The sequence below is a fragment of the Eupeodes corollae genome, chromosome 1 (assembly GCF_945859685.1).
Source record: "Eupeodes corollae chromosome 1, idEupCoro1.1, whole genome shotgun sequence".
NCBI lineage: Eukaryota > Metazoa > Arthropoda > Insecta > Diptera > Syrphidae > Eupeodes > Eupeodes corollae.
This window is the reverse complement of record NC_079147.1, coordinates 247,095,849-247,111,726: the sequence shown is the minus strand read 5'-3', so window position 1 is coordinate 247,111,726 and position 15,878 is coordinate 247,095,849. Positions and strand designations below refer to the sequence as shown.

Below are 15,878 nucleotides of genomic sequence, written 5' to 3'. Positions count from 1 at the left end.
AATGCCGAGCAAACTGGAAGGAAATGTCAAGTGTGTGTCGGCAGTGTAGTGTTCCATGAGAATGGATAGAGCCACGTCTACATCAGTTGCGGTTACATGAAACGATATGGAGTCGTAGTGTTTAAAACCAAAAACACTCTAGTATAGAGTGTTTTTGTTTAAAACCCTTACTGCTTGAACAGTTACGTTTTCTGGATTTTTAAATATTTTTGGATTTGAGATAAGAATCTTTATATTTAAGATAACGGAACAAAAATAATGGGGCGACTTTCCATTACCGCAGCACGAATTTCCTTATGATTTTTTTTTTTACAGTTAGGTAGAGGTCTCAATAGAACATGTTTTAAATATTAGGGCGAGGAAACAACTTTAAGTCATAAAAAAAAATATTTTCTTTTTCGGACTTAACCCTACTTTTTTGTATTGCATTTATAGAGACTAAAACAAGTTTTTTTTAATTGATAGCACGGCGTACTAACAGCTAGGTATGTAAGGGGGGCATGCTGCCCCTCTGCAACCCCCCTGCTTGGGGTCACTATAGGATTTGAGGTGGGTGCGAGTTTGGGTATATGCAAAGTACTTTTCCATTTGAGCACTAAAATAAAAAAAAATTACCAAGAAACAAAAAAAAAGTATGGCAACACTGAACAAAAAACAGGGAAGAAATGTCAAAATCAACCATTTTTGAGTGTTTTGTATGGAAAAAAGTGATCTTTAAAAATTAATTAAAAATAGAAATAAATGTTTCCTCGCTCTAAAATTGCTATAGTTATTATTTATTTGCACATATCTATCGAATAAAAAAAACCCCGAGTCGAAATTCGTGCTGCGGTAATGGAAAGTTGAGCCAAAATAATTTTAAGAAATTGAATTTTCAATATTCTAGTAAAATTGTCTTTTTTTTTCAAAATCAAGTGGAAGCAATTAAGTTTATAATTTCTAGATCACCAAATATTTGATTTCAAACTTCACCAACTTTAATACGTCAAGGGAGCGTATCTACCGAGATACAGTCCTTACTTACTTACTTAAGGTGGCGCTACAGCCCTGTGTGAACTAGGGCCTCACCCAACAAACTTCTCCATTTAGCTGGGTACCTAGCTAGATGTCTCCAGTTTCACGCTCCAAGTTTGGTGAGGTCACTTTTCACTTGTGCACGCCACCTGATCCGCGGTCTTCCTCTAGTGCGCTGTCCTGTGGGTGTGGATTCGAAGACTTTCCGGGCCGGAGCATTGGTTTCATGCGCTCTACGTAACCGAGCCATCTTAGTCGTTGGACGTTTACCCTTCTGGCTAAGTCTACGTCGCTGTAAAGCCCGTACAGCTTTTCGTTTCGTCTTCTTCTCCATTCCCTTTCGATGCATACGGGACCGTAGATCACACGAAGAACTTTTCTATCGAACCGACCCAAGGTGATTTCATCCGCTTTTGTCATAGACAATGCTTCTGCACTATATAGCAGGACTGGGATGATAAGGGTCTTATATAGCGATTTGGTCCCTTGACAGAGGTCTTTACCACTCAATACCACTTTCTTAGCACAAAGAAACAGCGGTTAGCAAGAGTTATTCTTTGTTTGATCTCAGCGCTGGTGTTGTTTTCTGCGTTTACAGCGGAGCCTAGGTAGACGAAGTCCTTGACAACCTCAAAGTTACGTCTGTCGATGGTGACATTTTGACCAAGACGTCCATGTTGTAGGTCCTTTCTTGACGACAGCATGAACTTTGTTTTGCCCTCGTCAACCGTTAAACCCATTTTTGCCGCCTCTGCCTCAATACTCACGAAACCTCCATTGACATCCGGCTGAGTTCTTCCCATTATGTCAATGTCATCAGCATATGCTAGTAATTGGACAGACTTTTGAAAGATAATGCCTCTAGTGTTGACGTGTGAGCTCTGCACTATTCTTTCAAGTACGATGTTAAGAGAATCGCATGACAGCGCATCTCCTTGCCTAAAACCTTTTTTGACATCGAAAGGTTCTGTTAAGTTGTTTCCAACCTTTATGGAGCAGCGTGAATTCTCAATGGTCATCCTGCACAAACGGACTAGTTTTGCAGGGATCCAAAACTAGACATGGCTCTATACAGCTCATTCCTGTATATGCTGTCATATTGACATCGATGAAAAGATGGTGGGTGTCGATTTGTTGTTCTTGGGGTTTTTCCAGGATCCGCTGCAGTGTGATTATTTGATCGACTGTGGACTTTCCTGGTCTAAAGCCACACTGATAAGGACCTATCAGGTTGTTGACGATGGGCTTTAGACGTTCACATATTACGCAGAGAAGATTTTATAGGCAATGTTAAGTAGACTGATTCCTCTCTAGTTGGTGCAGTTTAGAGGGTCTCCTTTTGTCAAGATCGGACAAACAATACTGTGGTTCCATTCATCGGGCATGCTTTCTTCCGACCATATAAGTTGGTGCATGCTCCTAAACAACAGTCTTAAGATACAGCCCTTTTAAGTTTAAAATAGATTTTGGCTTATAGCTTTGTGTAAAATTGGTCTTATGTAAAGAAGTTTACATCGATAGAAAGTAGATAACAATACTGAAATGTCAAATATCCATGATTTCAAAGTCCCCATTTTTTTGAAGCAAAGAGACAACAGATGGCATTGTTCAGGAATTTAAGTATTCAAGAAATCATTATATCACCCTCGTAAAACAATTGTAACTAACTTAAGAAAAAACATTTAAAAGCACACAATAACTTTATAAACAACCGACATTATTGTGTTTGATTAAAAAAAAACCTTCTAGACTTCCAATAACTCGACGACAGCCCTTAAAAATAAAGAAGAAATCTAAAGCTCTTGCTACACTTGCAACATTGTGGCTAACATTGTCAAAGGTGCTATAATAATGACGAGCTCGTTCGTCTTTACTATAATATTGACTTCTGAATCTGTCCAGTTTTGTATATTGTAGAAATTAATATCTTCTGCGCTTTGACTTTTGTCTATATCTTACAAACATTAAATTTATACGTAGCATCCTTTTTTGCAGAGATAAAATGCAGAAACATATAAATCAACCATTAGTTGATAGGTGTTGACAGCAACTAAAGCACTATTCACATGAGCATGACCAACCAGCAACAAATGCACGAATATTCGTCGATTTTGACATTTCTTGCACATGAGAGATTTTAATTCGTCGCGAATATTTTTTCAAGGAGCCACAGCCGAACACCATTCACCACCGAAACAAAAACAAGAATGGTTTTTTTTGCGAGTGTGGATAAATTTGTTTTCTTAAATTTATCAATATATGATGTTGAAAAGTAAAAGCATGCATCATAAATCAAATAGAAACTATATTGCCATCGTTTTGTTAAGAATTCGTGTGGAAATATGTCTACAAACTTATATAAACTCACATTTTGTAATTCATTCGTCGTTCGTTGGTCGTGAATACTGCTTAAAAGCAATTCCCAGTAATTTCCAGTACTTTTAAGTTGCCTGAAACTTAGTTCCTCTGTCAAACCAATATACCAAAATCGCATTGTCATTTTGCCTCCAACTTAAATCGATAACATAACATCGATACACACGCTGGCAGTTCTTCCTTCATTTTTATTTTACAAAAACAAAAAACAACGCATTCCGCCATTTTTTGTGAAAAATACCCCAGAACACGACAAGTGCCGCGAATCTTAATTGAAAAAATAAATAAAATACATTTTATGTGTGAATAATTTTAATTAAATGAACTAAATTGTGTGCTCAAACTTAGCAAAATGAAAAGCGCCAAAATCGATATAAGTCTCGACCTAGACTGTTGGATTGAAGAACTTTCCCCAGCTCAGTTAGCGGCTTATGAAAAAGTCGCAAACGAGCACAATGCTATTAAAAACTCCCTAAAATCCCTAATGGGAACCAACGAGGGTAAAGAATTGTTCTATGGTGAGGTATTCTCTGCGTATTCCTTTAAAGGGAAAGTTCTGCAGGAAATCAAAGAAGCGACAGTTCCGAAAAAACCGCCACCAGTTACCAAACTTGATAAAGCTGAACGTAGAAAGCGCGCCGCCACAAATTTGGTGTATATGGAATCATCGGACGATGATGAGGATAATATACCCCTGGCCAAGCGTGTACTCACTCCACCTCCATCGTCAGCTTCATCAAAACGAGGCAGACCCTCGAAAGGAACTCAACAGGCGGTCACAACCTCGGTGACCAAAGGAACACCAAAATCGTCTGCTAGCGTTGCAACAAGGACCGCATCGCCACAACTGTCACCAGTTCCAACTACGAAGTCGAGCAAAGTCTCCTCAAAGACCACACCCAAGGGAACAGCCAAAAGTTCTCTGGATCTTGCTTCGCAAAATTTCCGCCCATCCGAAATTACATCAGTTGGTGGTTTGGTTATTGATTCCGAGGCTAAGGACAATAAGGCCAAGGCTTCAGAGAAGGACGGCAAGTTGCAGGGAAAGACATTCCCGTCGTTGGTTGTCTTGGCCAAACCATGGTTGAAGGTCAAAGATATGTCCGCCACACGAAGCAAATTGGATTCCAAGGTTAAGCTGGTGCTAATGCTTACACCCAACAAGTTCACCGAGTGGCTCATTCAGGAGGGACTCCTTAAATCCGAACAGAAATGCACCAATCATAAGACGAATGAGCTTAAATTGGGTAAGTTGTTTCCTTAACTTTCCAAGTATCAATTCTGAGGCTTTTTTCTCTTTAAAATGTTTACTTATGGGAGCTTATTTCTTATTCTTTAGGTGTTTACTCGGATGCAACAAAATTCCCATACTCAGGTGGCTACGTCTGGATCAGTGAATGCTGCCCGACTCGCTTTGTATCTGTTTTCCATGGTTCCCTCTTCGAAGGAGCCCCAAATCCTCCATCGTGCATTTTAAAACTTATTTACCATTGGTCATGCCAGACAAACATTCAAAATGTTGTCCAATGGGTGAAAGTGGATAATGTCTACATCAAAGGAGTCTACACATGGCTTCGTGCCGCATGCACCTTAGCAATCCATCAAAAGTGCAAGCTTATGGGTGGACCTGATAAATATGTTGAGGTTAGTAAAAAAAAAGAAATCAGTTTAAACAATTTTCATTCTCGAAGTCATCCCTTTCTAGGTTGGAGTAATATCCCTTGGAACAACCAGCCAAGATGGCCAACAACGCCAAGTTAAAGTCGAGGTTCTTGGTGTCTTGGATTATGCAGAAAAAACCATCCGTCTGCGAGCTGTGGAACCAGTTTCGGACGCTGACCGAAACTATAAGAAGCGCTTCCAAACAATTTTGGAGCCCCTATCACGATGGGTGAACAAAGAGAGTATCATTGCTATTGATCTCACAGTTGACAAGATGACTCTCTATCAAATGGGATTCAAGAATATAGTCCAAGCGGCTGCCAACGATTCCACAGCGAAGCATACCAACTCCTCCGTAATGGACTATCTGCGTCGCATAGTCCCAAGGATGTTCCAAAACACATTGAGTCTGCTGTCGAGGCAGATGATTCAGCAATTCCTCGACGAACTCGTCTGGAGGGAACAATTCGGAACGTATGCCCTCCAAGCATTCAACAACATCACATCACATTTGGCCGAGCAAACGAGGATGAATACCGGTGACACATTGACTCAGAGATTGTATCAGGTTGGTTTGAAAGTCTTAAGCTTTTCCTGTGGAAGTTTTTCATTAACTTCGTCTCCTTTTTCTTCCCTAAGGTGGCTACGAACCCATTCAAAGATTGGAGCGTTATTCAAACGTCCACAGACAGTACACCATCGACGTCTACGACGCCAAAACGCTTGAAAAAACGTTAGTAGTCATGTTTAATTTATTTTTTAACAAGTCTTACTTTTATTATATATTTTTTTAAAAACTTTAATTTATTATATTTGAAAAACAAAACACCTATTTGTGGGGTGTGTAAAACGGGTAAACGTTATGTACTTATTATAAATTTTATGAATTCCTTCTTCTTTAAGTTGTTTTGTTTTTCTTTGTTCGCCTTTTTCGCTTAAATAAAATCAATTTATTGTTACAACAAACAAAAGCGTACATTATTTGGATTTTCCTACGTTAAAATTGGAGTATCTTGTCTTTTTTGCTTCTGTGAGATTAGAAATGGTGCTTTTGATTTTTGTTGCAACATGGAATTCGATTTTTCAAAAAACGAAAGGCGAAGAAGAAGAAAACAACAAAACAAAATTCCACTTTGAATTAATTTCATTTTCTTTTTTCTTCTCTTGCATCTGATTTCAATTAAAAAAACGAAAAAAAACAGCAATCAATGAAGCTGACTATGCCCCTAACTCGGCAGTTCTCAAGACAATAAAAACCGAAAAGAAAGAAACTCCCAAACGTAAGCTGGTCGTCGAAGAACCCACTGCCACCGTAAAAGTGGAAAAGAAAGCTAAAACAAGTGCAAAAGAAATCCATCCTGTAACACCGAGTTCGAGCAAAAAAACTGTCGACATCAAACCCAAAATTCAATCACCCGAAATGAAAGGACTCGAAGAATTGTACTACGGCGTCAAGGAGGGCACCGCTAGAAACTTTGAACCCTTCACAACAAAACAACTCCTCGATTGTCCGATTTGTAGTGATTCCTTTGATTCGAATGAGAAGCTCCAGACTCATTTGGTTGCGCACATTTCAATCGATGGCAAAGATCATCAGTTCCAGTGTTTGTTCTGTTTGCAGAAACATGCAAGTGAGACAGTTCTGTCGAAGCACAATCAAATTATGCATCCGATGGAATCAAAGGCAGGCACACAATTTTGTTGTTTGATATGTCAACAAAGACACACGAGTTTGCACTTTTTGACTGTTCACATGCAGAAAACTCACAATGTTCTTGAGTTGCCGTACGTTTGTGAGGCTTGTGAGTATAGGTCTTCGTCGCACAGGGATTTGGTGAGACATTTCTATGATGATCACAAACAGCAGAACTTTTTGCAATGTCCTTTGTGTTTGGGTGTAAGTTTTTCTCTTACTTAACTTAAAAAAAAAGAAAACTATAGTTTGTTTGTGTTGATGTAGATTTTCCGAATAGCAGTTAAAGGTGAATTGAAGCCAAAGAATGTAGAAGCCTTCTACATGCATCTAAAGGCCCATTTGCCAAAAGATGAACTGAAAAAGTGTCCTAAATGCGCACTGAGCTTCCATGAAAAAGGTTTGTTTTTTCTTTTACAAGTTTTTGTGTTTTATTTTTTTAATAATTTGTTTATATTTCTTCTTTTAGGATTCTTGAAAAGACATTTGGCATATCATCATCAAAGCAACTATAAAGTGGCAAATCATATTCGTCCGCTATTATCGAATTCTGTTCTAATTGAGATCCCTAAGGTAAGTTTTGATTAACAAACAAAAATAAACCCCGATAAAGACTTTGATAGAAAAGAAGATAGGAATATTGTTCTTAAAGGCAACGGCCTAGTCACTGATAAAGCTTCGTTGTGTGTTTTTGTGTATTGTGATGGCTGGTAAGTTTTTGTCGAATATAGCAACTTTCGGGGGGTAAGAACAAATCTTTGCTCTGTATACGTCGATGCTGTTCTAAACAGGCCAGCTGTTCTGGCACTAAGTAAAACGCAGGTTGGCGAAAACACCGATCATATGGAGTTTAACCTTCATGGTTATAGCTTAGTGCCATTATTCTTTTCTCACCATGGTTTAGCCGTTTACATTCTTCTGCCAGCTTCTCATACTTGTTTTATCTATCGTAGCCCAAGTTTGGATAGTAATTCGACTTCAAACGAATTCGATGCACTGTCTGACTTGATCCAAAGAATTGTATCTTGTTTTCAGCACAGTGTGATCGTTGTTACGGGCGATTTCAATGTTCACAATTCTTCGTGGCTGCCCTATTCTGGTCAGACAACATCCGAAGGAAAGTATGTCGAGATTTTTGCTGAGTTAAACCACCTGACTCAGTTAGTTGAGGAGCCAACTCGGATTCCTGACGTTGCAGGTCAATCCGCCAACCTTCTAGACATGTTTCTTACCTCGTATGCTAATAAATATACTATCAGTGTATTATCGCCTCTTGGCACATTAGACCATTGGGTCATATCTGCAAATTTCTCACGCAAAAAACGCCAGTTAAAGTTAAAACCCCTACAAGAACCGTTTGGCAATATGAGAAAGACAACTGGGACGGTCTCAATGAATTCTTCAGGAACTTTAACTGGTCACTATGCTTCCTCTATAGTGACATGGATACCAATGCAGATATGATTACTAACTTAATTCTTTGTGGAAGTGGAATGAGACATTTTATCCCGAATAGGGTAAAATCTATCAAATCCAAAGAAAACTCATGGTTTGATTCGAGCTGTAAAGATTCTATAAGGATCAAAAATGTCAGTTTCCGGAATTACAAAGCCAACCCAACTTAGGAAAACCGAAGTAAGTTCAAACAAGCTGGAAAGACCTGTAACGGACATATACGACGCAGAGGTAGTACAAATTTCTGGTCATTTGTACAAAATGTGCGCAACACTACGTCTTCATCGGTTCCGACGCTCGTTTTTAATGACACTCCTTTTGTAAGCTCGATTGATAAAGCCAATTTGCTGCAGCACAGTATGCTGTTAATTCGACTCTGCCAATGAGTTACATGACTCCTTCTGTACTTGAAAGCGAAAACAATTATATGGGACGAGTCTTCTTTCGTACACGTTCAAGTAGTAGAGTACTTAAAAATCTTGACAAATCCGTTGGCCCGGATCAGGTCTCTTCCTGAGTGGATGGAAAACAGCATTTATCCAGCCTATTCCTGAAATAGACGAATCCTCCTCACCATCTAACTATTGTCCAATTGCACTTACGTCCCTTCTTTCCAAGGTCATGGAAACGCTGATCAATTTTCAGCTTAAGAAATATCTTGAAGAACGGAAGGTTTTGTTTGATCTTGGGTTGCACTTGGGGTTCTGCTCCATCTTATACCGCTACATTTTCAGAAAACAATCGGTCGCGAATAGCCACTGTGGTAATGTCGACTACATAACCCCTAATCCACAATTCAACAAAACTTCAAAGGGTCCAACCCTTTCAGGTCTACCTGGCGGAATAAGTGATTTTTGACAAATGAAACACTTAACTTTTATACAGATAGATCAAAAACCGATGACGGGGTTGGTGTAGGCATGGACTCCGACAGACTTAATATATGTATTATTTTGTCTTCCCAACGACTGTAGCATGTTCCATGAGAACTGCCTTCAAAGAAGCTCTTTCTTGGCTCAGAGAAAACGTGATATCGACGAGCATTATACACATCTTCTAAGAAAGTCAAACTACCATTAAATCATCAATAAACTCACTAACAGCCCGAAACATCGATCATCTCTTGTGGAAATGGTGAAGCAGCTCAACATTCACCTTATTTGGGTGCAGGGTTATAGAGAATTGAAAGAAAACTACAAAGCTGACGAACTTGCCAAAAATAGAGCAACCTTTGTAGACAAGCGTCTTTGCATAACCCCATAAAAATAAACCGCTTAATCTTGGGGGCACGCCATAAGCGCAAGACGCCAGATAAAGCAATCAACAAAAGTTCCCTTCAATAAATTGATTGTCTCGTTGGCTGTATGATATGCCTTCTTGTTGCAACGAAAGGACGTCTACATTAATATATTTCAATTCCCATTTGACTGTAACAGTATGGCGTTCTTCATTTTTGAAGAAATATAAACCATTGATTACCTCTAGCGATAGATCACACCAAACAGTTACTTTTTTGAGGATATAACGACGTATCAAAAATTGCTTGTGGATTTAATCACTCCAAATACAACAATTTTGGTTACTAGCTTAATCGCTTAACAAAATTTTCTTGTGAGAATGGGGATTGGTAGCCATGTCATTTTGTGCCTATTTACCGAACGTGGTCGTTCGGCTTTAATTCTGGTTCGAGTTCGATTTTGTAAGCCCGCAAAACAAGACCCTTCGGCAAAATCTTCCATCAAGTAGATGGCCACCGCCCCAATTGTTGCGAGCGATAGCTGGTCTTTTCGATACTCCACAGCAGCAGTAGCGTCGGTACGGTGTTTCTGAGGATGTGCATTGTGGTGCGAAACTTATTCATTGTTGCTCGAATTACCGACTCTGCTAGGCGATTATGTATTGGACGCAGCGCAACATGCTGTGTTTGTGGGTGTAGTTCCCAACTAGTACTTTAGTCTCTCTCAGTGTTGTGAGTTGATTTCAAAATGTAAACCTTTTGGCCTCCTTTTTTTGATTTGATCTTATTCTTTTTTTAGTGTCTCCATTTGAATTATGTTCTTTTTTCTATGGCATCGACTTCCGCCTGCAAAATATTACTTGCAATGTCAAAAAAGTACACGGAATTTTCGTTTTTTTATCAAAAAAATATTTATTCGTTTACATCAATGTGGTCCCCTTCAAAGTAGCTCCCTTCAGATATAATACACTCATGCCAACGTTTTTTTTTCAATCTTGGAAGCACTCTTGATATTCACTTTTTGATATGTCCTTGAACATTCTGAGCGATTCGGCCAGGAAAAAGTCACACGGAGCCATATCTGGTGAATATAGAAGTTGGGGCATGACTACGGTATTTTTGGCCAAAAAATTACGAACAAGTAACGACGAGTGAGCAGCTGCGTTATCTTGGTGCAAAAGGCATGAATTGTTTTTCAATAAATCTAAACGTTTTTTTCGGATTGCGTCGTATAACTTCAAGGTAATACTCCTTATTAACCGTACGACCTTGTGGTAAGAACTCTTGATGCACTATGACCTTCACATATGATCGAACTTGACTTCCTTTTTTCGCTCTTGGTGACGTTGAATGCTTCCAGGTGGACGATTGTTCTTTAGTTTCAGCATCATAACCGTACACCCATGTTTCATCACCAGTTGACCCTTTCAAGCAAAATTGGATCGTCGTTGACGTCTTTTAACAGCTCCTGAGCGATGTTCATGCGATTGTTTTTTTGTGTCGAACATTGTTTAAACAAGCAAAAATATGGGATGAGCTCATAAAAACCAACACAATACAAAACAAATTTTGACCTTCGGACTCTCCAGACCCACGAAATTTAAAAAATTCCGGGTACTTTTTGAACACACCTCAGTTTTCTCTTTCCCCGTTCACTTATTTGGTTTTGTTATTTCAAAGAAGGGCCTTTAGGTGAGTTTTATACGACACGTACTATGGGGACAGGTTGATTATGACTTCTAATGCTGCTGTGGTGTAGGTTTTCATAGCCCCAGCGTTGCATAGGCGCTTGTAACATAGATAATGACAGGGGTTACTATCATGGTGAACGAATATCCATCACAGGTCGTTTGGTTTTGTATCCGAATAATTTAACTGCAAGTTTCTTGCTTTAATGGATTTTCCAACAGTCCTATTGTGGTTTCAAGATATTTAGGCGAATCGTTAACAAATCATGTAACTCTCGACAGAATGATAATACAGAATAATTAAACTATTTTCTACTGTCCCAAAGTCAAAACTGATAAAACCGTTTGGAATTGATTTTACTCAAAAAAAAAAAAAGAAATCCTTTGCTGTGTCATAGGACATTGACGGGAATATCAGCAAATTGGGCATAAGAATATAGTGAAATCTGCAAAAGTACATGGTTATCCAACAAAAAGCCGTATGAATAGGTAAAAAAAGGAATGATTAAAGAGTGGAACACTTTGTGACGACCTTCCGAATTTAAATAGTTCAAGCATCTTGCACCCGTAACCGTCTGTACCTGAGGTATGGTCGTCCTTAACCTGGAGGTTGAGATCCGATGGTTTTTTTGGCTGGAGCGTTGTTGTCTATTCGCTCAATGTTATATATATATAGTCTACGTGTTTTAAATCTTTGGACAAAATCCACACGTTGTACAATTCACGCTTGAATTTTTTCCTGCATTTTTCTCTAGTATCTTTTCCTGCAGCCGGCCCCGTAGAATGGAACTGGTAAAACTGGCTTTTTGTGCACTTTGTCTTTCGAAAACAGTTTTCAACCCCTTTTTAATCAAACGTCGAAAATCCATCAAGTGGTCGTGCGTGGAATATTTTTGACTGTCTCAAAATTGCTGCTACCAACTGCGCCGGGTAATGCGATATTTATATATGGGGCTTTGTCTGTTGATAGTATTTTATTTTGTCCTAACCATTTCTAGTCCAACAGCTTGGAGTAGCCGAAGATGACAATGTCGCCTACATAGCCAAGCAATCGGAGAACCTGTTGAAGATAACATCAATCTTGCGTACTATCTGCGCTACGTTTAAGATATCACATGATAGCGCATGTCTTTCGTCATATGAGGTTTTGCAGTACATAGAAAAATATTTTTTATTGACTTAAAATTCTTTGGTCTTACCTAGTATTTGCCGTATATTTAGCTGGTCACAACATACATTGGACATGATCTTGTAAGCAACCTTAAGTAGGACATATGATCACCTTTTTTATAGATTAATCAAATAAAGCTATTTGACAAGTCGTTGGGCTTATTTTCGGTTTAAAATGTTTCCATATTTTTGATGATTTCAATATTTTTTTTTAAGTAAACGGATATTTGTAAAAACGTAGTAAACATCTCTTTTGCAGACCCGAGGACACAACAAGGAACCAACTCCTTATGCTGTCCAAACTAAATTCAAAGATTTGTACATCTATTTGAAGGCCGGAAGCATTTGCGCTGAATGTGACACCGAAGTCCTAAATGAGGATCATTTTATGTAAACTTTACAAATCTAAAATTATATAATTTCCATCTAAAAAATAATTTAATTTAATTTTACAGTGGTCAATTGAAATGCACAAAATGTGCCTACAAAACTTGCTGCGAACGTGCAATGTTCCAACACTCGACCGTCTGTCAGAACTCAAGCAGCAATAATCTTCCTGGTGCAATGGAATTACCCTCGGCAGAAGAAATGCACTGCGTTTGTGGATTCTCCACGGCAATTGGCAATAAAATGGCACGTCATTTGGCGCTATGTTGCCATAAGTCGGCATATTTAAGTGTTGAAAATGCTCTCGAAAACACAGTCAAACGTCATATGCTCGATATGTTGGGATTGGTGCGTCGTGATGGCGAAAAGATGACTGATTCAGAGACAGCAACTGATACAGAGACGTCAGGTGCAACAACAGCAGCCACAGCAACAGAAGAGGTTGCTTCTGCTACTACTCCTGGTCCAGCATCTGAATCATCTCCTCCATCTGAAGATCCATCACCGGCTGATGAATCTCAAGAGAACATCGATGAACCTTTGGAAGAAGAACATTTGCTCGAAACAGATCAGGAAAAGGACGATTAAAGAAGAGGTTTGTTGTGGTTTGTTTTCTTTTTTGTATGGTTCTTAAATATACAAATAGTACATATAGTTGTATTATACATAAATAAAAATATAAACAGACAATTAATAAAGTAAAAAAGATTATTGCAATACTCGATTGTTTTTCACTGCGGCAGTTGTCTGCCGATTTTCGATTGCAGCAACGCCGAATGCACCAATGCTGTGTCCAATTCCTTGTGGGAACCTTTCTCACTGTCCAGACAGATCTCAGACGCCCTTCCATGAAATCTTGCTAACACACGTGGACGATAGTCTTTTTTTAAACAAACAAAATACACAAAATCTTAAGTGAACTTTATTTTGTTGCATAGAACAAGGTTATCCTTACCAACACTTCCAGCCAAAGGATTCCCAGTCAAACGGAGTGCCACAAGAACCGGCAAACATGCCACATTATCCACTTCATCCAAATCACTTATATGATTGCAACTCAGATCCAAATTCTCCAAGGAATAGAGCTTCTTCAAGCCCGTTAGGGTTTTCAGTTTATTCTGGGCTAAATTAAGTGTCACCAAATTGCCAAGTTCCAAATGCCAATCGATGCAATTGGTAATTAGATTGGCCGCCAAACTTAGAGTTTGTAATAAAGGCAATTCGTTGAGATTCTGAATATGGGAGAGACGGTTTTGGTCTAGATTCAAGGTGCATATGTTGGGTACGGTTTTGATGCTTGAGTCGATAGTTGTTAGGAGATTGCCTGAGAAGTTTAACTCTTTGACGCTGCACCAAGTGTCCTTGGGAGATTTGTTTTTATTTGGCGTATCCTCGAGATCGATCTTATGAAGATTATCACACATTAAAACCTGATTGATTCGAGTTATAGTCGTATTATGCACCGAAATGTATTGTAGACTTGGTTTGAGGAAAGCTAAAAATATACAAAGCCTTAGAGTAAAATAAAATTCAAAACAGATTCCATCAGATTTTTGTTACCAATGTCAACGATGTTCTCAGTTGATAGACTAAAAAATTGTATCGTCTTTAAATTACGAAAGGCATTAAGATTAAAAAATAGATTCTTCGGGATGATATTGCTTCGGCCAATTGGTACGTCAATGGAATTATAATCACAGCCAATGTCACCAGTGTCCTAAAAATAGAAGAAAAATTCGGAATAACTAGTTGCTATCTCATTGATTTAATTATATTGAGTTTTTCATCTCTTTTTTTAAATAATCTTATCTCTTGTTTAGTAAATTTACCACAGACAATTATGAAGAGTTTTGTATTTGTTTTTAAATGGAAATGTAAACACTTACCTTTATTGGAGTGCCCTTTAGAATTTCCAGTTGACTACAAAAGTCAAGAACGTGTGAAAAATCATATTTACTGGTTTCGTCATTATCGGGGCAAGGCATACACAAACGTTCACTAATTGCAAAAAGCTAATTATACAATTAAATACAAAAGAGAAGAGAAAAGAACAAATTACTCATTAGCTTCTTAATGACTTCTTAGAAATAAATCTCAGCTTTATCTCACTTCAAGAGCTGAAAAACTATACTCCTTCGTCACACTTAACAAAGAGTCACCAGATTCGTTGAAGAACTTAGCTAAGTCTTGCAGCAAATAGATTATATCATATTTGTTGAAGTCTAGGAACTCGGCTAGAACCCTTGGCATAGTGATGCGAAACAGAGCCAACAGATCCTGTAGGTATTTCTCTAGTTCTTGGCGTCGTTTTTCTACAAACTCTGGATTTTTGTTGCCAATAAGCTGCAATTAGACAAGAGATATTTATAGGTTTTTTGATGCTTTTTATATAATTTATGAGGAACAAACTTTCTTGGGCGGAATAAGCTTCTTTGATATGGAATTCTCCTCGACCAGTTTGTCGTTTAGTTGGTCAAAATCCTTGTAACGTCGTTCCAGTGTCCATTCGACATCGTGAATCTTTACATGGATTTTATAGAAAACAATGCTACTAGTTTCGTTAAACTTTGGAATGTAGATTTCAGCTTCTTGATTATATTTATAGTAGCAAGACATTTTAATTGTTTTATGTGTTTTCTTTTTATTTGTATAATTAGTTGCTATCTGATGTGTGATGGTTAATTAAATTTTATTATGCATTATTTAGTCAAGGGTTATTTATATATTTGTAGGCGGATTTTTAATCTTTGAGGCTTGGTTTTTATGCACTTGTCTGAGGGCTTTTTGTTTGAATTTATTGATTAATTAGAGAACCTTGATGTGAATGTTTAACTGTGGGATAGTTATACGACGTTTTTGATTAGTAATTGAAGTTTTCAAGGCGAAAACACGTAATTGCACAAAATTCTTTCGAAGGGTTCTTCATGTTACAAAAATTGCCATCGACTTCACGATGATGTTTTTATCGCGCAGCTACAGACGTCAAAAATAAGGCAGGGATGTTTGGTATTTTGACGTTTCCTAGAATAGGGTTGTTCATTTTGTTGCATATATCTGACAAATCCAAAAGTGACACCAAACCTATTAAACACACAGAAACTTTTTGAATTAAGTCGTTATTTGTTGTATTACAACAACAAACGATTTTCTTTTTTAATTAAGAGCAGAGATTGAACTGCCAAACATAAAAAAAATG

At 38.1% G+C, this 15,878-nt stretch overlaps 2 protein-coding genes across 3 annotated transcripts; one reads left to right on the top strand and one right to left on the bottom strand.

Annotated features, from left to right (window-relative positions):
- The first annotated feature begins 3,609 nt into the window (after positions 1-3,609).
- LOC129953886 (uncharacterized) lies at positions 3,610-13,401 on the top strand. 2 transcript variants are annotated; one of them, XM_056067413.1, is made up of 9 exons: positions 3,612-4,637; positions 4,730-5,034; positions 5,096-5,620; positions 5,692-5,785; positions 6,255-6,949; positions 7,013-7,145; positions 7,215-7,318; positions 12,555-12,685; positions 12,751-13,401. In XM_056067413.1, exons 1-9 carry the CDS (start codon positions 3,743-3,745, stop codon positions 13,268-13,270), a joined length of 3,402 nt encoding a protein of 1,133 aa, XP_055923388.1. In that variant the 5' UTR covers positions 3,612-3,742; the 3' UTR covers positions 13,271-13,401. The 2 variants fall into 2 exon arrangements, with proteins under 2 accessions (XP_055923389.1, XP_055923388.1); XM_056067414.1 differs by lacking the exons at positions 6,255-6,949; positions 7,013-7,145; positions 7,215-7,318; positions 12,555-12,685; positions 12,751-13,401 and having other exon boundaries at positions 3,610-4,637; positions 5,692-5,790.
- LOC129953887 (nischarin) lies at positions 13,289-15,657 on the bottom strand. Its single transcript, XM_056067415.1, has 6 exons — positions 15,092-15,657; positions 14,792-15,025; positions 14,569-14,694; positions 14,243-14,399; positions 13,638-14,177; positions 13,289-13,562 (listed from the first exon to the last, which is right to left on the bottom strand). The coding sequence occupies exons 1-6, from the start codon at positions 15,296-15,298 to the stop codon at positions 13,414-13,416; spliced, it is 1,413 nt and encodes a 470-aa protein (XP_055923390.1). The 5' UTR covers positions 15,299-15,657; the 3' UTR covers positions 13,289-13,413.
- Positions 15,658-15,878: the final 221 nt, after the last annotated feature.